The sequence below is a fragment of the Natator depressus genome, chromosome 6 (genome assembly GCF_965152275.1).
Source record: "Natator depressus isolate rNatDep1 chromosome 6, rNatDep2.hap1, whole genome shotgun sequence".
Taxonomy (NCBI): domain Eukaryota; kingdom Metazoa; phylum Chordata; order Testudines; family Cheloniidae; genus Natator; species Natator depressus.
In genome coordinates, this window is record NC_134239.1 from 69,963,602 (window position 1) to 69,987,780 (window position 24,179).

Genomic DNA, 24,179 nt, shown 5'->3' on the forward strand with positions numbered 1-24,179 from the left:
TGAAGAAGAGCTCTGTGGAGCTTGAATACTTGTCTCTTTCACCAATAGAAGATGGTCCAATAAAAGATATTCCCTCACCCACCTTGTGTCTCTACAAACATCCTGAAAGACAAAGAACCAGCAAAAGCTGCAAAGAATAAAAAGTGACAGTTGTAGAATGTGTTTGGTAATTGCTGCTTTTTCTTCCCTGTCTATTTCGGTGGTGACCTTATAAATGAGTCCTTTAATAGTTTACATATGGCTGTCTCTCTAGGCTTTGCATGCAAAAAGGTTAATGCAAAACAGAATGGCAAATTCTGCTCTCTGTTACACCCTGTAGCTCCACAGAAGGCAATAGAGTAACTGAGAGCAGAATTTAAATTAATGCCATTGAAATCTCTATGATAAACACCCATTTTTTCATGGTCTGTGTGTATATAAATCTCCTCACTGTATTTTCCGCTTTATGCATCTGATGAGGTGAGCTGTAGCTCACGAAAGCTTATGCTCAAATAAATTGGTTAGTCTCTAAGGTGCCACAAGTACTCCTTTTCTTTTTGTGAATACAGACTAACACGGCTGTTACTCTGAAAATTGAAATCTCCCTGATTCAACATTCCATGAATATGGAGAACAGGATTTTCTCTCTAATAACAGATTATTATATCTTCTTTACAATTAACCTGGATAAATATATAGAGAGAGTTAAGTATATTAACAGTGTTATTATTACTACTAGTCTCAAACAAACTTATTGTACAGATTAAAGCATTCAGATGGCAAAACTGGCTTGGACAGCATGCACTCTACTATGTTGAACCAAGATGTGGGCGATCCGTATAGACAAAACAGTACAGTTAGATTAGTATAGGAAAGTTATTTGATCAGTCACAATGATGAACACTCCATCTGATCTTGCACAGCCTCCTACCAGAACAGCTTAAAGGGCCTGAGTTGAAAGCCCACTGAAGTCAATGGGAATCTTTCCATTGACTTTAATGGGCATTGGATCAGGCCCAGTGAAAGCCATTTTTTCCCTCACTTATACTGGTGCTTTCTCACCGAAGTAACAGGGTTGTAGTCACGTAACAGAGGACAGCATGGCCCACGGGAAGGTGTTCAGATTACCCAGAAATTGTTAACTGGGAGTTTAGGGATAGAAAGCTTGGAAGGACAAAAACAAGCCTGAAGGCAGGTTCAAAAGAAAACAACCTCTGGCAAATATTGTGAAGAATTTTGCCTCTATATCGTTGGACCATTAAATTAACATCTTCTATTTTTTAAAAGGCCCAAATTTAAATGCTTTTACAGGCATACTTCTGAGGAATGTAAATAATGAAATGTGAAAGATTTGAAAACCGGAGGCCAAATTCTGCTCTCTGTTATATGAGTGAGGATAAACAGTTAAATAAACCCTTTTTCTTCAGGGCATAAGCCAACTACTGACAGCCTGGAGTGAGGAGGAAATTTCCCCTCTCGGCATATTATGCCATAATTGTCCATTACAAGGTTTCTTGCACCCTCCTCTGAAGTATCTGGTATGACATTTCCTATGTTCCTAACCAAGGACCGAATTTGGCCCAGAATGTTTTAAAATTAAATTTCAGCAGCTGTAAGTATGTATTCTTTGTGGAGAAATACTTTAAAGTTATGCCAGAGTTTATGGCAGAGCAGGTTTAAGTCTCAGTTTTGAACCCCCTATGATCTCTGTAACCATGGGTTCAAAATCCCAGCAGGATTGACTCTTCCCTTAACCATCTCAGGAAGAAAACTGGTATCATACTGTTTACTCTATGGGTGCATCTACACTATAAAAATGATGTGTTTTTACCTCATGTTAGCTCACTGGATGTAAACCAGTGAAGACAAGGCACTTTATAGCTTTCATACATTAGCAGGTTAAGGTAAAGACTCTGGGGGGAGCGAAGGATTTACCTTTACCTTAACTCATGTAAAAGCCATAAACTGCATTGTCTTCATCAAGATTATGTCTCATGTTAGTTACCACATGTTAGCGACTACAAGGTAAGAACACACCTTTTTTCGTAGTGAAGTCACATGTCTGGTGATGCTTTGTTGCTGTGATCATTTACAAGAGGTTTACTGAGTAAAAACCATCACTGTATTTTTTAAATGAAAGCTCAGAGTCAGTGGGGACACTCCAATGTGCAGATTTTCTGATGTCAATAAAAATTAATCTAGCAACATGCTAGGCATAAGGGGTGGGTTTCATGAAGGGATTTAGGCTTCTCAGTCCCATTTTTTAGACACCACTGTGATCCACAAAATTCCTGCTCGACTGCTGCCAAATTCTGTAGACGTCTAAGGGCTACAGCCAGAGGTGGCGAGTTATATGGGCCCATGGTGCCCATGCTCCACCAATATTGGGAACATGGCCCTGGCTCCACCAATGTTTGGGCTTATATTTTCTGACCCGTCCATAGGGACGGGATGGCTCTGCTTGGACCAGTTCTGGGCAACACCAAAAATTATACAAACCTGGCACCCATGGCTACAGCGGCACAGCTATGCTGCTTCAGTGTAGATACCTCCTAAATCGATGGACGGGATATTTCCATTGCTGCGGGTAATCTGCCTCACTGAGAGATGGTAGCTAGGTTGACGGGCAAATTCTTCCACTGACCTAGCTGTGTCTACAATGGGGGTTAAGTCAATCTAACTACATTTCACAGGGTTTGTAATTTTTCATAGCCCTGAGCAATGCAGCTAGATAGACTTGAGTTTTAGGTGTAGACCAGGGATGTAGTTAGGTTGATGAACCCACACTGTAGATGCAGTGTAGACCCAGCTACGTCGACAGAAGGATTCTTCCATCAACCTAGCTTCTCTCAGAGAATTGAATTACCTACATCAACAGAAAAAACCTTTCCATCAATGTAGGAAGTATTTACACTATGGTGCTACAGTGGCACAGCTGCCGTGCTCTAGCTGTGTCACTGTAGCATAGACATACCCTTAGTTTTTCCTCTGTGCATGCACACTGCAGCCTTGCTCTAGGCTCCCGGACACCTCTCTTGCCTAAGCAAGTCACAAACAGGGAAAGATAGGTGTTTGGCTGCCCAATCTAGTAGGCAGTCTCTGAGTATGCCTACCAAATCAGGCCCCTCAGGCAAGTTCACACAAACCAGCTGTGGGAGGGGAGAGCTCCCTTAGAACCTTTAGCCAAGTGGATCAGGGACTCATTGAGGATGTGCTTCAAGTCTCCCCTCCTTCTGAGGGGGAGAAGGGATTTGAACAGGGCCCTACCACCTCTAAGGTGAGCGTCCTCATCACTAGGCTATGGAATAGTCTGATGTGAGAGCCCCCTCAATCTCGCCTATTGATGTTGTTCCACTTTAATTAAACAATGGAATACTTAAATATTACCTGAGCCAGAAAAAAAGAGTTAGACTGACTCGTAGCCTAGTTAGCCACTAAGCTACACATTATAAAGGAGTGCTGCTGCTGCCTCTTTTGTTTCAGGTCCTGCATGCAGCTTCGGCAGTCAAGCGCCCATCCTTCCCCCGGTCATGGGTCACTAGCAGAGCTAGGTGCCTCTGTGCAGCCCAGGCTTAGGCTACCTTTAAGAGAGGGGTGAGGCTTAGCAGACAGACCTCTGGTCAGTATCTCCCACTGGCTAGCTTAGGCTGCTCTTCGCCTAATGTGCTGGCTTTGTGAATCACATTCTTAGGTGCAAAAAGAAAAGGAGTACTTGTGGCACCTTAGAGACTAACAATGTTTCATGTTCTCTGTGTATATAAATCTCCCCACTGTATTTTCCACTACATGCATCCGATGAAGTGAGCTGTAGCTCAGGAAAGCTTATGCTCAAATAAATTTGATAGTCTCTAAGGTGCCACAAGTCCTCCTGTTCTTTATGCAGATACAGACTGACACGGCTGCTACTCTGAAACCTATTCTTAGGTGCCTACTTCTCCCTGTTCATGGAATAAGGAACCTAGGTGCCTAACTCAGACTTTGTGGATCACAGTGTTGCTCCTGTGGTTTCCTAGGTACATGAAAGCCAGGCACTGTGATACTCAGTATTGCAGCCTTAAGTCCTTTCATGGATCCCATTCAAGGTCATCACCAGTTTTACGGTGATGTAATTCCATTTACTTCACTGGAATTAAACCACTTTCAATCTGTCAGCAGCTTACAACACAGTCTGCATGGATGGATTGCTACTAAAACTGGCCAAAGTGATCCCCTGCCTGTGCATTCTCTGGCTGCTGAGCACCATGCTTAGCAGCAGAGCAATGTGTGTATACCTCAGAGGTCAAACCAGCAAGCCACACTCTTTGAATAATGGGTTACCACAAGGCTCTGTAGTCACTTGGACACTCTTCAGTGTTTACATGAGTGATATGCCTGAAAGGATAGTGCAGAAGTTTGCATATGCTGATGATTTGGCATTTGCAATTCAGACCCATAGCTTTAAAGAACTTGACACGACCCTGACATCTGACCTTAAGATCATGGAGGAGTATTTTCAAAAGTGGCAGCTGAGACCAAATCCAAGAAAATCAGAGCAAATTGACAATAGAATCACATAAAACACTCAAACTGTTGAAACTGTGCATTATGACATTGTGTCATAATCTTGGTGTCATTCTTGACCACACACTCACCTTTCACGACCACCTCAAGAAAGCAGCCTCCAAAGTGAAGACTCGCATTAACAGGATCCAAAAGTTAGCGATAACAAGCTGGGGATCAACTGCCCTGGTGCTACGAACATTGGCTGTGGCCCTGGTGTTCGCAGTTGCAGAGTACAGTGCACTAGTGTGGACAAGAAGCTGCAATACAGCTGAATCAGACCATGCGAATCATCATGGGAACTTTAAAATCAACACCTCTGCTGTCTCCAGCTATCTGTCAAGCTATAGCCACAGCAAAGTAAATTACTGTCAGAGAGAGAAAAGGGAGAGGGGATTCCTTAATTGACGCTTGAAGAAGCTGCTAGACAGAGTAGCCAAAACTCTGTTCCATGGCCTCAAGTAGGACTGTAAGCCAGAGGGGTTTCCTGGCAGCCAAGGCCTTGCCTTGAGGGAATCCGAGACAGGCCAGAGTGCCAAGGAGACCAGACCTGGAGGGAAGAAGTCATCCATAGACATGGTAACCACCTTCTCTGTTTGCCAAGCAGGAACTGTGTGAGGCTAGTACAGGGCCTGTTTGTGTATGTTTGTGAAAGAGAGGCTCACTAAGAGGAAGGTATAGCTCTTAATGTATAGTTCTTTAAGCACATAACTCCTATGTTAGACATTAATGTAACCCTTTACCGCTTGTGTAATTTCTTCTCAGTGTATGCAAGTTAATTACTGTGGACCTTTTTCAGTAATCTGCTCCACTGGGAGCCATTAAAGATACATTCAGGGGTAGTAGCCCCTGGGGCCAACAAAGACTACCTGGAACTTCCCATCCAGCAGGTTATGGACAACATACCCCAACAATGCCTGACATCAGGAAAACCATTATGGACTCCATGCAACCACCTCATGTCTCTGGATCTGGCCAGGGAATGGCAAAGTATCAGAACCTCATCCACCATTCCAAGCAAGCACATTATCACAGGCCCAACAAGCCACCTTCCCAGTTTCAACCTGCCATGTAGACTTTGGACCACACTGAACCACATCCAAACAAACCATGGAACCTGTGGCTACTTTGTGCACAAGTGGAAAATCAAAGACTCCCCTGCATGCAACTGTGGTGAGAACTTCCAAACCATCAAACACATCATAACGTAGTGCCCCAAATATGGATTCAAAGGTGAAATGGAGGATATTATCAGTGTCACAGAGGCAGCCTTGAAATGGCTTATGGACCTGCAACTGCGTCTAAAGAATGTTGCTCTGCAGACACTATATGCGCACATGAGACAGAATGGAATTACTATTGATTGACGCTGATGTGATATCAAAATCAGGCCTCAGTGATACTAAATGATGTTTGATTAGGTGAAAAAGCATGAGGCTGATTCGATCCTTACAGGTCATTTTCATACAAGAGAAGTCAGAATGTGATTTCAGGGAAGTCTATTTGAATGGTAGATTATGGGCTTGATTTCCCCTCTCACTTATGTTGGTTTTACACCATTGCATTGTCTGTGACATGAGTGGAGCTACTCCTTATTTCCAGCAGTGTGACAGGAGAATCAGCAGGCTGTAAAAGATCCTGTTATATAAGTCACGCTTCAGTAACATAATGATTCTCTGGTGCAAGTAGCATATGCCCCGAGAAGAAGTCTCTGTGGGTCAAATTATTTTCCTCAATTACAGTAGTGCAGCTTCACTGACTTCAAAATTGCAGAATTCAGCAGACTAGGAATGTTTGCCCACGTATATTTAGTTAGAAAAAAGAGAAAACTTTGAGCCAAATTCTCTGCTTGTGGAAATGGGGCTTTGTCCACTTGTGCCAACAGAAAATGTGGCCCACTGGCAGTGCAACAGTCCCAGGAAACTTTAGTGATGTCCCACATGGACTTCATCAATAGATGTATTTGAAGCTGGAAAATATTTCAGGTAATGGATCAAATTCTTCTCTCAGGTACACTTGTGCAACCCAATGTATTAACTTCAATGGAGTTGCACTGGCATAATTAAGATCAGAATTTGGCACAATATCTTTAAAACCATACAGCGGCCCTCTGAGCACAGCTGAAGCCAGCATCTGACCCATTATATCTGAAGATATTTAAATGACACAGAGGAAAAAATGTTTTTCTGGGAGTTCAGTTCAGATCCTTCATATATATATTGTGTCCCCCTTATTCAAATTTGCACTTTTAATTTCAGTAACATATTACACCTTAGGCATACACTCCATGATCACTGAAGAGCTGTTACAGAACCTTCAGAGCTCAAATTGGTAAGTTATCAGAGCATTAATGGTGGATTTAAATTCCAAATTAATGCTTTTTATTGTTCTGGACATATTGCAAATAGCTGGCCAAATTCTGCTTTCATTTGCACTGCTGTAGATCCAGAGTAACTCAGATGAAACTGGTGAATTTCACTGTTGTTTTACTCTAGAGTTACACTAGTATAACTTAGTAGAATTGGGTCCAGTTGTGAAATGTGCTCCTCATTGTCACTTTATTTTACTAGAATGTGAAGAAGAATAAAAAACATGTATCCACAGTGAAGAAATATATTTGGAAAGGCATATTGAACCCTATATTTTTAACTCAATTCTCTAAAATCAGAGGTTCTCAAATGTTTCCACAGTGTAGGCTAGATCTTAATAAAGCAATTCCATGTACATCTCCCTCCCATACACAAATGTGCATACTACCTCCCCTCCCATTCATGTTCATGTAATATCCTTGTGGAAACTACAGCAATTGCTTACATGGAGAAATAGTATTAGGAAAATACTTATTTAATAGGCCAGCTCCTCAGCTGATGTCAATGGAACTCTGCCTATTTACACCAGCCCAGAATTTAGCCCAAACTATTTTAAACTTCTTTTAGTGGTTAGAGACAAGGAGAACCACCCTCATGTGACCAACCAGCTCTCTGCAAACCACCAGCAAGTGCTCCATGAACCACCACTCTCCACAAGGCAAAACCACTGTTACAAACGTAATAATAGTCTGAACACAAGAGAAACACCACAGTCTACAGTCCAGTTAATAACAAGGTAGCAATCAGAAACCATGTCTTACATGTCAGCTAAAGTGTGCAGTAACATGCTGAATCCAGTGTATTAGTTATGTTACAGTTACAGAATGTTGTTTTCTTAAGTGCCCTTCAAGTTGTCTCAAGGCTTTCAGAGCTGTCAGTTTTGTTTCTTTGGTGAAATGCTCTGAGCATTACTTAGCCTCATGTTGTATATTTCCAGCAGGATTTTCCACATACGGACCAACCCCCTCCCTGCTCCTAATTCCCATTCATTCATATAGCAGATTGGCAACAGTCAGTCCCTAAAAAGGTTTTAAAAAACTAGACCAACCCCTTTAAATCCCTATCCTAGCTGTGAGCACTTCAATTAGCAGGTGCAACAAATTTCCTAAGGTCAAATATTTCTTGTAGTAACTTCTCAGTTAGAAAACAGCAGCTTGCAAAAACAAACCCCCAAAACATTGACATGGTTTTCATGTTACAGTTGGAAACATGCTAGTTGTAGCCGTGTTTGGAAAGCTCTCAGAATAGTAGTCCGAGAAGCTCTGCTAGACCCAGGGGAGCAGCAATGGTGTTTAAATACGTAGCCCCTCTGCAATGTCAATGGGACTGTGGGCAGGGCGGAGAATACCCTCTTTTCCCAGCCCACACAGATTTAGGAATGGAACAGCTTATAGTCTCTCAAGATGGAGGCTATATGGAATAGGAGCCAGGGCCAAAGCAGAATCACAGCCATTTTTCACATTTCACCACTGTAAGGCTCAAAACCTACAGTCATTACGGTCTTAATGCTCATCGACGCTAAAGTCCCTTTACACTGAGAGAACAAGTAAACGAGAAGCAGAGCCACTTGTCTTTTCTGCTCTTTGATTGGATAACTGATTTTTTTTAACAGGAGCATAATGAATGTTGACGAACAAATAATGATCAATCTGTGACTGCGGGTCTCAGATACCGACAAGGAGTGTCATAGAAAAGCTTATAAACAAACGTCAGCCATGGATTCTTGAAACGCTGGCAATTGGCAAATGCTGGCAGTTGGCTGAAAATTGACACAAAATGAATAGTGTGAACAACAGCCAAATGGAGTTCAAGTAATTTATTCAGGAATAGATTTGCAAACATGCTTTTTTTCCATTATTTGACCATCTCAAGATTTGAACCAGGCAAAACCGTGGCCGATTTCAGTAGGAGCTTTCACGGAGTAAGGCCTGCGAGACTTGGCTAAGTGCATGCCAAGAAAAAAAGGGGTGGCGGTGGTGGTGGAGAGAATGGTTCATTTGCGTTGGTTAGTGGTTTATTGTCACATTGCAGATGTGTCCAGCCACATCAATAAACCAGTCTATTCTGTCCCATCAAACATGTGGTCCAATTCTGACCTTAGTTACACTAGTGCAGTTCTATCCAAGTCAATAGGACGGACGTCAGTGGGGTTGCAATGACTGCAGGATCGGCCCCTATGTATAAACAAGCTGCACATGAGACCATGGCTGTGCTACAAGACAACATAGGCGCCCTTACTAGGCCCAATAGCACAGTAATGTTTCAAAAAGGGGACCTATTCTCCTCCAAGTGTTACAAGAAGGTACTGTAGGAAGAAGGTGAAAGAATCATCCCAGCTGGCCCAAAACTGTAGGTGCTGACATAAAAAAAAAACACCACCCTGATCATGCATGGTAAGTGACAGGCTGAGGTTATTCCCCCCCTTGGTGAGATGACCCAGGGCTAAGAAATTTCTGTTGAGATTTAGAAATAAATCAACATTTTAAATAACTGGGTTTTAATTATTTCCCAAAGGGGAAAGTGTCCAGGTAGACAGGTCCCAAATCTGACCACCCCTTGGTACATTTTCTCTTTCCTCCTTAAAGGGGCGTATGCTTCCCCTCTGTGCCACATACAGAGGCCTTCACTAAGAGATAGGGGCATGCACAGAGGAGAACAATTTCTGCAGCAGCATCCTCACCACATAGCTGCCTCTCTCCTCTTCATAGCCAGTATGCTATAGCTCTACAGACAGGGGAGAACCATGCAGCAGGGTATGCTCCGTGCCCCTAGGCAGCAGAATTTACTTTGCAAAAGGCATTGTAAGTGCCACAGCCACTGAGTGATCTGAGCAGAACTTAGAAGGGGAGAGAAGAGTCATGGTCCCATTGCTGAGGGGTTTGGGGGTAGGAGGGAGTGTGAGCAAGTTTAAATCTGCAGGCTGGATTCCTGTGGAGCTCCCATTTCTGTAAGAACAGGCAGCCTAACCTTCTGACTGCTCTGCTCTGCCACCAGAGGGAATGCTAGGGTGAAGCTGCAGCCCAAGCAAAAACACCGTTATGGGGGAGTCTGCGCTATTCTACTGGCTGCATGCAAGGAGGGGGAACAGTTGGTTCCGTTTTGAAGAGTCAGCCTTCCAAAACGATGGCTGAAATGGCAAAATCAGAAGTATTAGGCTGAGACATTACTCAGAGTCTTGCTGAGGGTGGCCCGGATCTCCCTGCCACAGAAATCAATGGCAAAGCTCCCACTGGCTTTAATGGGAGCAGGAACAAGCCAAGTATATGAAGCCTCTAACAATCTAACACCAAAATATTTGAGCAACCCGCAAGGCAATTGAGATTGGCTGGGATCTCTCTGCTGTCCGTCCCAAAGATCCCCTGCAGCCATTTGGGGCACAATCTTCTCTGATCAGGGACTCTGTACATGGAAGGTCCTCCCTGAGTCTGTCCTTCTGAATCACTCAGCTGCTATTTTCAGATCATGGGGCAAGGCTTGTCTTAAGGTATCAATGCACCTGTGACTCTTTTTACCCTCCTTCCTCTTTTGGAACTGGCTCTTCCTCGTCAGGAATCAGGTCCTGCAGCAGAGCCACAGCCAGAGTTAGAGCCAGTCTCCACAGCTGGCCAGTAGTAGGCTGCCTAACTAGCTGATTGGTTGGAAGATTCTGCCGGTGGGATCGTAAGCCCAGCAACAGCAGTTCAGTGGCTACTCAAAGCATTTGCCAATGGCTCCTGCACCTGCTTGTTACTAGCCCTGCTCCTGCCATGCCTCACTCTAGGTAACCCAGTTCTGCCCCTTGGCTCCGATTTCTAAGCTCTGACTTCCAGTCTGACCCTCAGCTCTGGCAGCTGACCTCTGACCCTTGGCTCTGATTCCTGGCTCCTGACTCCTGCTCTGACCATTAGGAACAATCGCCCACATCCCAGTCACTGACATTCTTTATAGATCATCCCCCAGAGGGGCTCCCTCTGAGCTCCTTCCCAGTGGATTTGGAAGGCTCAGGCGACTGGGCTGGAACATCTGCTACTCCACCAGCCCTTGCCATCACAGACTGGGACACAGCAGCAGGGGTAGTGGCAGTCTCAAGCCTGCAGTAGTGACACAGAGAGGTTCTGCAGTCTAGGAAGGCTGGAAGTTTCCTTCATCCCCACCCCACTCCCAGGAATCCCCCTGCCCTGAGCTCAGCTCCTCAGGCAGAAAGATTTGGCTCACTGTGTTTTCATGTGAAGGGGGGGCGGGCAGAGCAGGAATCACGTATGAGGCCAACCAATTTTATCGGTGCCTCATTTGAATGAGAAGGCCCTTAAAGAACAACATCACCAGTTGTGAGATGGAGTGGTCACAAGGCTGGGGCTCAGACACAGTACACGTTTTATTATTAAAAAAAGAATAAAAACTAATGAGATGCTTCCAGAAGTTAGATTCTATAGGTACATCTCCACTTCCCAGCTGGCTGCAGGGAACGTGGCCTTCACCTCTCACAGTAAACACACGTATGTATCTGCACAGGTACTGGGGTAAAACAATACCCTTTGTTATGTGTTATTTGCTCACTTATAACCTGTGTTTTCTGTATACCAGTTAAATTGAGAAGAAAAATCCTACATTTCCTGGTCTATAAGATGGTGCAGTCTATTGTGTGGGACTTCTGGAAGGCAGCTTTAGGACATTGTTGTTTTGAGTTTCAAAACCCCAGCTCCAACTACACCAGACTTTGTTCTAAATTAAGACTCGAATGTGGCTCTGAATTTTGCAATCAGCACCTCTCTTTACAATGGGTAAAATGAAAATCATAGTCAGAAAAGTTTGGATATTCATATTCCAGATCTGGATTTGAACTTTTCAGCTTGGTCCCATCTTTACCACTTCATTTCAAAGTATAAACACTGAATTTTACAGCATTCGCTGTGAGGGGAGTGCAATGTGGAAGCCCAAGTCACACAATACTGCAAAGTTCTTCAGGGCACAGGAAATCAAATGAGCTAGATCCTGGTCTTGTAAACATTCAGACAACCGGGGCAAGGTGTACTGCACGTCTCTGCAAGTGCTGGGAACCGGTATACAAAACACTTGCCCATTTACATTAAAATATTAAATTATTTAAAAAAACAAGATACATGACTGTTTGCAGTTATGTATCTGACATGCTGATTTCCGGGTGGAGGAGAGAGCTGAAATATGAATCTCTCCCTCGCTGGAAGGCTGCAGTGATAAACAGAATATGTTCCAATGTGGTTGATCTTTTGCAGATGCCTGAAGACCTCCTAATCAGCAAGGCCCCTGGTTCTCATATTTTTTCATAGTGAGGACTGCTTTTTTTAGATAGATATCCCCTTATTGACATAGGTGCTGGAACTAGGGGTCCTGGGGGTGCAGCAGCACCCCCTGGCTTGAAATGGTTTCCATCATATACAGGGTTTACAGTTTTGTTCAATTGCTGTCAAGACCTCCACTACACAAATTGTTCCAGCACTCCTGCTTGTTGATCCCTTTGCTCCCAACGATTCCACATCTTTTCAGTGGCACCTACAGTGCCTGGTTACATGAAAAGGTAAGAAAAGGACAGTTAAGGAAGAAGATTAAAATAAAATTGTTCTAAAGCAAATGCTGGATCCTGCTTCTGCTGAAGTCAATGTATGGTTACCGACCTTCATTTTGTATCTGTGCTGTTTCTTTCCTCTCCACTTTGTGTTATTGAGGAGGGGTTCCCTGCACTGCTGCGAGCCCCCACTGCAGTGCTCGATTTAGTTCTCTGTGAAGTATGGTTCTATCCTCTTGCATGGTTGCCCCCGCCAACTCATTTTACAAAAGCTGCACATTTAATCAGGGCTGCATTCATATCAAACAGAAGAAAACAAAAGACACAAAACAGGTGCACAGGGTGGAGAAAGGTGTTGGATTTTTGTTGGTTTCAGTTTAGTTGTTCAACAAAAGCATCTGGAAGTTCTAAGAGTGCCCCGGGCTGGTCTACTTCTAGCAACAAGTGTCATTGCTTGAAAAACACTGGCTGTTTTATCACTGTGTGTAAGCAGCTCCGTAGATCACAGATTGAGAACCACTGAGGTAGGCAACAGGTCTAGGCAGTACTGCTGAGTGAACACAAGGGGGCTTTTCTTCCCCTATGTCCTGAACGACAGCGTAAATATTCGCCAGTGTTTCCAGATCCACTGGTCCAAAACTCACACAGCCAGAATTGAAAAAGCATCCACAAAATAGCAAGCACTGATGGACTAGTATGTGCATTCAACTCTATGGTGGCAGCCAATGAGAATTAGCCGAGCAAACAAACACTCATTGGTTGCTGTAGCTTTGAACCCCACTCCCATTGGATGCGATCGACCTTTAATCCTACCCCGCAAAAGTCCAAGGGGTTATTCTGATTTGTGATCTTTCTGAGCTGCCCGCAACAGCAGCCCACACCGATGGTGCTAGCTACAGAAGCAGCCCTAATTATAGCTACCCATGCGGCTTAAAAACATCCTCCAACTGGCTTTAGAAAGCAGTGCGACATGGCCGTACAGCTGCACACACCCCATCGTAGAGAACGGAAGCGTCTCTTTCTTACAGGCTAACAACTTCTCTCTCCTTCTGACTCCAGCTCCTGCAGAAGGCTCCTGGCCTCCCCTTCAGCTGCACTGGGACGCCTTTCACTTCCAACATCATTTCCAAGGCACAAGGGGCTCATGATGTAGCGATAGTCACTAGTGACAGCAGCAGCTGCTCCAGCAATGTTCTCTCCGCTGTCCAGATTTCTAAACGAAGCATACAGGGCAGGGTTGCTCCCAGAAGTCTCTTTGGCCTCCCCAATGTTGACATATAAAGGATCCTGACTGGACGAGAGCATGGACATTCTCCCCTGAATCATTTTCAGCTGTAATTTCAGCATTCCAAAGCTAGGGCGTAGCTTGGGCTCAGAATGCCAGCATCTGCACATGAGATCATAGCTGCAATGCAAACAGAGTAAAGAAAGCTGAAAAATATAGAGGGTCTGTGTGCAAAGTAACTCTGCCCATTAGTCATGTGGCAAAGCCACTAACAAAACAGGACCCAATTCTTCACTCAGCGACATGGTACAGCCACCACTTTAGGGGTCAATTGTGCCGACAAGCCATAATGGAGGGTGGGGGAGCATGCAATTCCACCCTATCCCAGCGGAAGTTCTGGGAGTAATTCTGTTCTACCACCCCAAAAATCTCTGTGTACAGAGGCAAGTCAAGCAGCCAGATCTGCAGAGGAGTCACCCACAGCCCTAAGTGAATATTCCTAGGATTTGTCCGGGGTGGGTTGAGCAGGAAAAAGTAGGGTGATGGGGAGGGGAGAGTTCTAGTTTTGGTGTATTGGAGAGTTAACAAGGAAATGCCCTTGTTAAATCTGAATTCTGGATGCTTATTTTTTGGTTGAGCTAGGTGTGCCAGTAGAGCGTTTTAGAAGCAGGTACATGCTTTTTTGGGCAGTAAATTGACATAGCTACAATACAAAAAAAAAATAAAAAGCACACATCCCTCTCCAGAGCTCACTGACACAAAAGCCGTTTGCTCAGGCTTGGCACAGGGTGAGAGGATTTGCCTTCAGTATGTTCAATAGGATCAAATTCCTAGTCTCCTCACATTTTCCAGAGTATTTTCACTTTGGTCGGAATGACGGTTGCCAAGAAGCAGGTTTTTCAGGAGGCGCACACACAAAAGATCAAAATCAAAAGGCAGTCAGACAAAGCTGATTTGGGAGAGCATCAGTCCACTGATGCTGCTTGGCATGAAGAGAACCCCGAATAAATGCAATGGGTAGTAACAGATTTTTATTCTCTTTGCAGGAGTTCTCAACCTTTTCCTTGCTAAGGCCCCCCTCGACATGCTATAAAAACTCGGTGGGGTTGGGGAACTCAGGGCTCCGGGCCAGGGGACCCTTGGGCATAGGCATAGTTTTACTTCTATTTTGGGGGACAAGGGCTGGCAGGGCTTGAGCCAGCTCCGCAGAGCGGGGTCCATGGAGGGAGTGCCACCTCCAGCCCCTGACTCACTCAGGAGCTGCTCCCAGCTTTGCCCGGGGGGAGAGGGCTTCAGCACAGGGTCTCAGGGCACCGGGTTTCAGCCGTGGGGCCCCACAGTCCTCCTGAAAGGGCTCGCGGACCCCCAGGGGGCCGCAGACCCCTGCTTTTTGTTCAATAGTATGTGTATTTTACTCTCAACGGTGGATCAGAGATTTTATTGTTCCAGATTCTAATCAAATGATCGATAAAACCGTGAGGAGGAAAAATAAAAACACAAACCAGCAGCCAGATCTTTAGGAGCAAAAATTTCTGGTCAGAGTTCTAAAAGGTTCTAGCTAAACTTTGTTATCTCAGTTCCTCGGGCATAATGGAACCCATCCACTATTCATGGGCAGCGGGTATCAAAGGCGGGGGGAGGCTGTGCCTCCCCAAACCGCCTTGCGTGGCACTGCCCACGCTTCACCCCCAGGCCCCTTCCTGCTTCCTTGGCTGTGTTGTGGGCGGGCCCTTCCCCCCCCACCCCCAGTAGATGGGACCCCAGGCTGGGGGGGCTAATGGGAGCCGGCCTGCACTCCGGGGTTGGGGAGGGAGGCCGTGCCGCCCGTTCACCTGCTCGGTGCTCCAGGGCTGGGGCTGCGCCGCCCGCTCACCCACCCGGCGTTCCGGGGCTTTGGGGGGTGGGGGCTGTGCCGCCCGCTCACCCGCCCGGCGTTCCGGGACTTTGGGGGGTGGGGGCTGCGCTGCCCGCTCACCCGCCCGGCGTTCCGGGGCTTTGGGGGGTGGGGGCTGCGCCGCCCGCTCACCCGCCCGGCGTTCCGGGGCTTTGGGGGGTGGGGGCTGCGCCGCCCGCTCACCCGCCCGGCGTTCTGGGGCTTTGGTGGGGGGGCCGTGCCGCCCGCTCACCCGCCCGGCGTTCCGGGACTTTGGGGGGTGGGGGCTGCGCCGCCCGCTCACCCGCCCGGCGTTCCGGGGCTTTGGGGGGTGGGGGCTGCGCCACCCGCTCACCCGCCCGGCGTTCCGGGGCTTTGGGGGGTGGGGGCTGCGCCGCCCGCTCACCCGCCCGGCGTTCCGGGGCTTTGGGGGGTGGGGGCTGCGCCGCCTGCTCACCCGCCCGGCGTTCCGGGGCTTTGGGGGGTGGGGGCTGCGCCGCCCGCTCACCCGCCCGGCATTCTGGGGCTTTGGTGGGGGGGCCGTGCCGCCTGCTCACCCGCCCGGCATTCTGGGGCTGGGGGCGTTCGGGCAGCCTGGGGGTGCGGCTGGCTGCTGCACTGGGAGGTACAGTGGGGGGACTCTGGGCTCCGGCAGGGTGCGTGGGGCCTCAGGAAGAAGGTGTGGTCTGGGCTGGGGTCTAGCCTCCCCAAGCCCGGGGTTCACCCGCCACCCATGCTATTACTATTACTATGACAGAATGACAACCTGATTGGTAAAGGGCACCATCCTCATGTACCATGGGCACTATTATTCTGGTTCAGAGGGCTGTAAAGAAACAGACAAAGTCTCCATTGCTTGAATAACTGAACTTAAAATGGCCTTGTCTGCTCTGGAAAAATTTACCAAGATTACTGTGTGTTCCCCCTAGACTGGCTGTGACACACTCCACCTCCACACGCACAACTCTATCAGTCATTTATCAGCCATGGTACCAGTCATGCTACGGAGACTGCTTTTTCTGAGGTCAAGTAGCAATTGAGCTTCCGTCATTACAGGCAAAGTTGTAGGAGTGCCAGAGTGGATGAAGGTCAGAATTAGGAATGGAGCTATTAGCTCTCCTCCTGACTGTGGCTCAGCAGGAGAACCTCTTACACTTCACTGGCTGACAACCCCCCAATCCCCACTCTGTCCCCCTCCATCCAGTCACACCTCCATGCAGGCACTGTAGATGTTGCACCAGGAGTGCTAGGTCATCTTAGAAGAGCAGAGAAAGTGAGGAGGGAAGATGAGATCCATTAAATGGGATAAAGAAAGTCCATGGAGGTTCTTAAATACAAGGATGGCTTTTGAACTGGGTCCTGAAACGGATTGGGAGCCAACTGAGTTGGAGGATGGGGATCACATGGTTGCTCCTCTTTATTTAAAGAAAGCCGTGACCTACTATCCTGAGCTTGTGAACTTTTAGAAAAACCTGGTCCTAGTCAAACTGACCAGGCGATCAAATAGATCCCAACACTGACCATCCACCTCAGGGCTGGCAAATAACCTACTACAACTGGTACATGCTGAAGAGATGGCACACACATGCTTCCCTACTCTCCAGAGAGCATCTTCTCACTTAGCGCAAGACATGCCTGGGAAACATCTGCTGCAGTGATCAGAGACAGAGCTCTCCAGTGAGACCTACTCAGTACTTAATTTGTAATGAAAATGGTGCTGGGGCTCAAACAATTTTTGTACTTTCATAACCGTCACAGCAAGCCCAGAGGTGCCGGGGCTATGAACTGCCAAGCCTAGAGGGGCTGGGGGCTCAGCCCTGGCACAAATTAAGCATGGGACCAACTGCAAAACTGACAAAGGGAGACGGCCAGGAAGGAGCTCTTCCCTCTTATAATGCAGCACAAGAGAACGAGGGCCAAACTCACAGAAATTAGTGCAGACAGGCATACATCAAACCTCCCAGAGCTAGGCTGGCCCTTTTGTGCCAGGCAGGATTCACCCTCCAGAGGGCAGGCAATGGTGATATTGCTCCTTCTTGTGGGGATTTTACTGGGGAAGGCGCCTTTAGCTTACCCCAGATACTCCAATGGTTAGATCCGGTGGGGTGGCCAGGGTGACGGTATAGTCTGAAAAGTGGGATCTGTGTCACATATCTGCTTCATGTGGATCAGAACCCACAGTTCTCAATCAGGCCAAACTCTCCCTGACCTCAGTGCCAGTTTTACTCAGGTAAGGAGGGAAGAATCAGGTCCTATGTGTTTTATACGTAACTCAGCTCTGCTCAGCCTGGGAACAAAACAAGTTCTTAGTGTCACCAGCACAGCAGAACTCATTTAGCTAGAAAAAAGCCAGATCTCTTGTATTCTTCTTTGTGCATCACCCACCAAGCTGGCAACTAAATTCCTATTCCAGAATCTTTATTGTTGCTGATTCTTCCGGGAGAGCGAGATCTTACAGTTCTGGCAGTGAAAAGCACCCCAAAACAAATAGACCTGTAAACTTGTAAACTGAGCAATCTGATATGAGGCTTACTGAGAAACAAAGAATACAGAATTGCATGATGGCATTTTTTACTCTTCTCACTGTAGCTAAACAGCACTTTATTGAGCCTGTTACTAATTTTGCAGTGGAGCAGTTGGCTCCCATGGCATTACTCCCGATTTACACCAATCAGAAGCAGGGCCACATACTACACAAACACGCCGTACAAAAGAATTGACCAAAGCCTGGTTACTCTGACTTGCTCGCTACTCTGCAGCACCACATTCACTGTATATTTTGGCTTCATTGCCAGAGTCAAACAATGGGTTGACGAAAAGGTATACAAATGCTAGGAAACAGTCAAAAAGTGATCTGCCATGAAGACTAAGGTGAATGACTTACTAACAAGAGCCCAGATCATTCCCTTATGTGGAACAGCCAACATGGGGGACAGGCAACTCCGTGAAATAGGGATTCCTCCAGATCATTCTATAAGCACCACTTTACAGATGGGGAAAGCGAGACAGAGAGGGGAAAGCCAACATTTTCAGAAGCGTCCCCTGTGCTGGGCTGTGTGATGGAGTGGTCTGCCACAGAGGACATGGAGACCTTATAGGGCGGCTAGTGAAAGGGTTAAATGGAGAATATATTATTTGTACTAAGATGCTCAAGGAAAAATGGGAAAGTAGAATCCAATGGCTGGGAGTGCTCAATATGGATGGCTTCTCATTTCCTTTTCTCAGATGCCTTTGTCCAGAATGAAAAGGCTTTTACCTTAGGAAATGCACTGGAGTAATCCTCCTGGAGCTGAGAAAGATGGCAGTATTTGCTACCAGCTTTGAGACTCCTTTTTGAGTCAGGTAGAGGGCACTGATTGATCAGCATGTATTAAGGGGGGAGCTAAGGAACTATAAAGACTGCTTCAGCCTCAAGGGATTCACTCCAGCTTGATAGCTCAATCTAGGCAGAAGTCTGTTCCAGCACTGGGGGGCTTATGCCAGCATCTATAGAGTGAAAGATCTGGATACACACATTCCATGTAATTTTACAAAGAGGGAACACTTCATCACCCAGCAATGCAGTGTGGCGATGATCATTTGGAAGCTACAGCTGGTGCAGAATGTGGCTGCCTAGTGGCATTAGCTGCAGGGTCTGAGGATATATTACACCAATATTCCAAACACTGGCTTGGCTTCCTTGCCATTTCCAGCCGCAGTGTAAGATGTGGACACTGATCTATAAAGCCTTACATGGCTCAGGTTCTGGCGACCTGAGAGGCCCCTCAGTCTGCCTATATATTCTGCCAACTGCAGTTGAGGTCAGCAGAGATGCCTTCGATGACAGTGTCTAGTTTTGAAGGGAAAAATGCAATAGAGAGTCCTCTGCTCTGAGATATTCTTCCCCCATAGTTCTGCCAGATTATTAATCTTCTGACCTTCAGGGCATGGCACAAGGTCCATCTCTTTGCTTAGGCTTTGGCCTGGAGGAGGTGGGGAGCAGTGAGTTTCAAGGAACGCGGGTATAGTTTAGCAAGGGGGGCAAAGTCTCAGGCCTAGTTAGCTGTCTGTGTAACTACCCTGACTTCGGTGGAGTGACGCCAGCAGAGAAACTGGCACCTTGTTTTTATAGTTTGTAGCAACCCCAATGACTGTCTCTAGCAGGTGTCTTCAAATATTGAAAAGAAATAGACGGTGAACAGAAGCCATGCCAGCTGTCTCTGTCTCTCTCCGTCTCCATTAAGAGAGGATTCTCCATGGGGGTCGAAACAAACCAAGGGACAAGTTACTCACATGTCTTCCAGGCACTCTGGGGGCTGCTTCAACCTGTTGCCCCTGATGAGGTAGTTGTAGATTTCTGCATTTTCAATGCCTGCGTAAGGGGTTTGTCCTCGGGTCACAATCTCCCACATCGTCACACCAAATGCCCACTGAAACAGAACAGCAAACAGAGCTGGAAAATCACAGGTTCCCTGTTTGCCAGGGCAGCGGGCATTATTTTTTCCAACTGGTTGCTGTGAGCTAATTAGCTTATTGTGCTGCGCCAGATTTTGGACTACTGGAGGATGTGCACAGTTTGGCCACGATGCCTAGGGCAGTGCAGGGAATGAGCCACTATTGACCTAGTATGTTCTGACATGTATCTTTGGAAAATGCCAGGGGAAGTCTAACCAGCAGGATTTGCTGTGTGCAAAGAGGACTGTTTCTCATAATCAGCGATACATGCAGTTGTGTCATCAGTCACTTGTTGGGCGCACTCAGCATCAAGGTCGAAGACAGTACCTCATGCAATATTGCAGCCAGGCCGTATGGCAGGGGTTCTCACACTTAACTGCTCTGCGACCCCCTTCTGACAACAAAAATTACTACACAACCCCCGGAGGGGGGGGACCCAAACCTGAGCCTGCTCAAGCACCACCACTCAGAGAGGGGGCCACAGCCAAAGGGCTTCAGGCCCAGGCAAGGGGCCTGTAACCTGAGCCCCACCACCCAGGGCTGAAGCCCTCTAGCTTTGGTCCCGGGCCCCAGCAAGTCTAATGCCAGCCCTGGTGACCCCATTAAAATGGGGTCGTGACCCACTTTGGGGTCCTGACCCACAGTTTGAGAACCGCTGCTGTATGGTGTCACCAGCTGCCTCTTCAGAGGCAGTGTCAACAACTGGTAATTGGCAGTGCAGGTCCACAGGCAAAGGAAGGAGCCAATGGGAAGCCAGATCAGAAGGCAGCAAGGGAGAGAGGAGGGAACCAAAAGGCAGACATAGAGGAAAGGAAGAGGAGCTCCAGGTGCATGTGCTTGTGCTCACTTCCTTAGTGAAATGTAATAAGGAGGAGTATCTAAGGAGTGAGTGGCCTTTTAATCCACATAACAATATGGCAGGGATGTGTGATGTCATCCTCAACATAGCCCTCTGCTGGATGAAATAGCATTGCCAGAGCTACTCCAGTGTGTGCGTGTAAGAACGATGGCAGAGAAAAAGGGAGAAGAACAAGGGTGAGAAAGGAAAGATGAAACTGGAGGAATAGAAAGGATGGGGTGGGGGAACAAGAGAGGCAGAGAGGTGAGGGAAGGAGGCCAGGGATGAGAAATGACGAAGGATAAAAGAAGAAGAGGGTCAGGTGAGAGGGAGTCATCACTGTCACATTTGTACCACAAACTGCTCTTTTCAGCTTCAAAACACTTCCCAGATTCCCCAGTTCTGACATCATGATCCAAGCCAGGAGACAGAGATGCGCCCATCCCTTCGCACAAGGCATCAGCCATTCACATGGTCCTCTTCCGTCACCAAGGGCCTGATTCGCTGTCTGGTGAAGTCAACGGAAAAATCTCCACTGGCTTCTAGGGGAGTTGAACCTGGCTCCAAACACCAGAGCAAAACTTACCACATCACTGTGTGTTGTGTAAAGATTGTCTGCAAGGCTTTCTAGAGCAAGCCACTTCACTGGCAGCTTGGAGGCGCAGCCCTGACGGTAATAGTCTCCACTGTAGATTTTCTTAGAAAGCCCAAAGTCTGCAACACACACGTTCATATTCTCATCCAACCTAAGGGAAAATGTGAAAGCGTAAGAAGGCAACTACGGGCTACATTCAGGTAGCTAGAAATATGTCCAAGACTGGCCAGCTCAGGGCAGTGGTAATAAGGTAGAGAGCCTTTCAGCCTTAGCTCACCAAATCAAACGGGGCCCAGGGTGGTAGTGTCTCCAAGTCATCCCCGTTTGGTGGGGATGTGAAATAGGTTGGATGTCTCAGTACAGTTCCTAGGGACTAATAGGGGAGTCACTATGACCCTGGAAGTGCGGGAGCAGAGTGACTTCCACCAAAAGGGGTCCAGAGAGAATCGCCTCCCCTACCCACAGTGTTTGTGCAAAATGGTGCACTTAAACTTCCGCTGCCTGGGCCAAATTTGCAAAGCTATTTGAGATGCAGACAGGTGCCTAGTGGGTTGGAAGTGGTTTTATTTAGATGTACACCAGTCTGACTAATTAAAGAAGAGTTTGGTTCCTTCCCTTGTTCCATCCCAAGTAGACAGGGGAGGAGGAGGGATGAGAAACAAAGCCCTCTAAGCCCTCTCTTTCCTCACAGCAGGCAGGTGGTTGGGAGAGAGAAGCCGCAATGCTGCATCATGCACAGTTGTCAACAATTTAATTATTTTAAGAGAAAATCCACGCAGTGGGCCAAGGTCCACGTGTCACCAGAGGGTTCCATGTGCACCCTGGGTAATCCTAGATTAGTTTTAACGTCTTCATTATCAAGCCCTCAGAGCTGACACAGTTTTCTGGCAGTTCTAAAAGCTCCTTTCTCTTATCACAGCCCAAATCCACTCTCTGCTCTGTATGTTGTATCGTGACCTTGCAACAATACCTGATGATGTCTCATCAGAATGACACAATGCTGCAAAAACATAACATGCGCCCCACCAAACATCAACCCTGCAAAATACACACAGAACCCAATGACAGGAGTGCTGGAGATAAGATTCAGTGAAGCACCCAAACTGATCCCTAGGAGTCACCTGTGAAGATATGCCACTCCTCCGTTGGGAAATAATGGTGAGAGTGATTAATCATTGCAATAATTTACCAAGGGTTTTGGTACAGTTTCCATTTGTAAATCAAGATTGGATGTTTTTCCAAAAGCTCCACTTTTAGGGAAGTTCTCTGGCCTGTGTTACGCAAGAGGTCAGACTAGATGATCACAACGGTCCCTGCTGGCCTTGGAATCTATGAATCCCTACTCAGCTAATAGGTCTTAGCTTCCCCATATCTGTTGCCACTTTCTTGGAAGGAAGGACTGTATCCTGCTAACCCTTCAGGAAAAGGCAGGCTACCGCCCCCTCCTGTGACTTCATGGGGCTTCTCACCCCTTTCTCTCTTATCTCTCTCTTATGAAGGCTTTGCCTCCTTCCCTCCCTAGCCTTTGTATGGTATGAAAGCGCCTGGCCCACTTACATGCAGTTTCGAGTAGCAAGGTCCCTGTGTATGAAGTTTTTTGAGCTCAGGTATTCCATCCCACTGGCAATATCAATCATGAACTTGAGTAGTGTCTGAAGAGGCAAATTCTGCAAGAAAGCACAGTTCTAGATTGGTCCCTTGAACATTCCAGTCACTCAGGGCCAAACTGGGGCATTTACCCCCTGGTCCGCACTGGGGGCGGTGGAGAGGCAGCTTGTCCTCAATGCAAGCACGACAAAGTAAAGTCATTTCAGAACCTTGTGAGCCTGGAGTCTGCAGTGAGATCAAAACCTTCTAGCCCCTTGCAAGTACCTTTGAGAGATAAAAACCTGCACCAGTGTGAATGTGATCTTCCCAGCACTCCCCCTCCCCCTCCCTGAGAGGAATTGTACAAAGAGAAAGACTTACAAAGGGGTTTTCTCCAATCCGGGACATAAGCAGAAAAGCATGGAGGTCTCCGTGCTTCATAAAGGGTAGGATGACCATCGGAATTGGGAGCCGACCCTTAGGGCGACTCCGCAAACTGACTCCTGGGGTGAGAGAGCACACAGCAAAGAGCAGTTTGCAAACAGATCCATCCTGAGCAGGGCGTTACACTTGCCTCTCCCTCTTCTTAACAGTCTGGGGGCAACAGGGTCACTCACGTTTCTGGAGGGTTGAATTCCATGTGCCACCCTCCCTCTCAGGGCCTGACCCTATGAGGTGCAGAGACACCTACCTCAGGGGGAATTGCAGGTGCCCAACACAGCTCAGGAGGCACTCAGCTCCTTCAGGCCTGGGCCCTATAGTTCCTAGGATCCCTCCAAAGGGGGTGGTGACCTGCACCACAGAGCACTCGGAGTTTTGCTTGCATTGCCCCACAATGCCTTAGAGCAAGGCAGGAAATGTCCTGCTGTCTTCTTTCTCACTATTTAGGAGTTTCTAATCTGATGGATAACAAAGGTTTATTTTTTCCCCTATTTTTTCCACTGACCCATCCAACATATCCCTTTCACCAGCCATTTCTCAGCCAGGCCATCTGTGGCTAACGTTGCCGAATGCATTTCCAAAAGCCAAGGAAGAACGGAGAAATGGTTTAAGAGAAATCAATTACAGCTGCATTAAAAATATATGTGTGCATGCACACACATCTATAATTACACACACTTCAACTCCCGGTAGGCCTGGAAAGGAGCAACACCCACATCCCACACAATGGGGAGGGCCAGTTGAACACGGCTGCCCACCACTCCAGAAGGTGGCTGCA

The 24,179-nt window shown here is 47.1% G+C and overlaps 1 protein-coding gene across 5 annotated transcripts in view; it reads right to left on the bottom strand.

Annotated features, from left to right (window-relative positions):
• The window catches only part of TYRO3 (TYRO3 protein tyrosine kinase), a 110,067-nt gene that overhangs the window by 7,160 nt on the left and 78,728 nt on the right, over positions 1-24,179 (bottom strand). For 2 of the 5 annotated variants that reach the window (XM_074955667.1, XM_074955666.1), the window contains exons 15-19: positions 23,342-23,463; positions 22,931-23,040; positions 21,365-21,524; positions 19,779-19,915; positions 8,560-13,813 (exon numbers count right to left, since the gene is read on the bottom strand). In XM_074955667.1, coding sequence (XP_074811768.1) covers positions 13,438-13,813; positions 19,779-19,915; positions 21,365-21,524; positions 22,931-23,040; positions 23,342-23,463 — 905 coding nt within the window. In that variant the 3' untranslated portion in view covers positions 8,560-13,437. Of the gene's footprint in view, positions 1-8,559; positions 13,814-19,778; positions 19,916-21,364; positions 21,525-22,930; positions 23,041-23,341; positions 23,464-24,179 lie in introns of those variants that run through there. The other 3 variants (XM_074955665.1, XM_074955664.1, XM_074955668.1) reach the window with 3 other exon arrangements.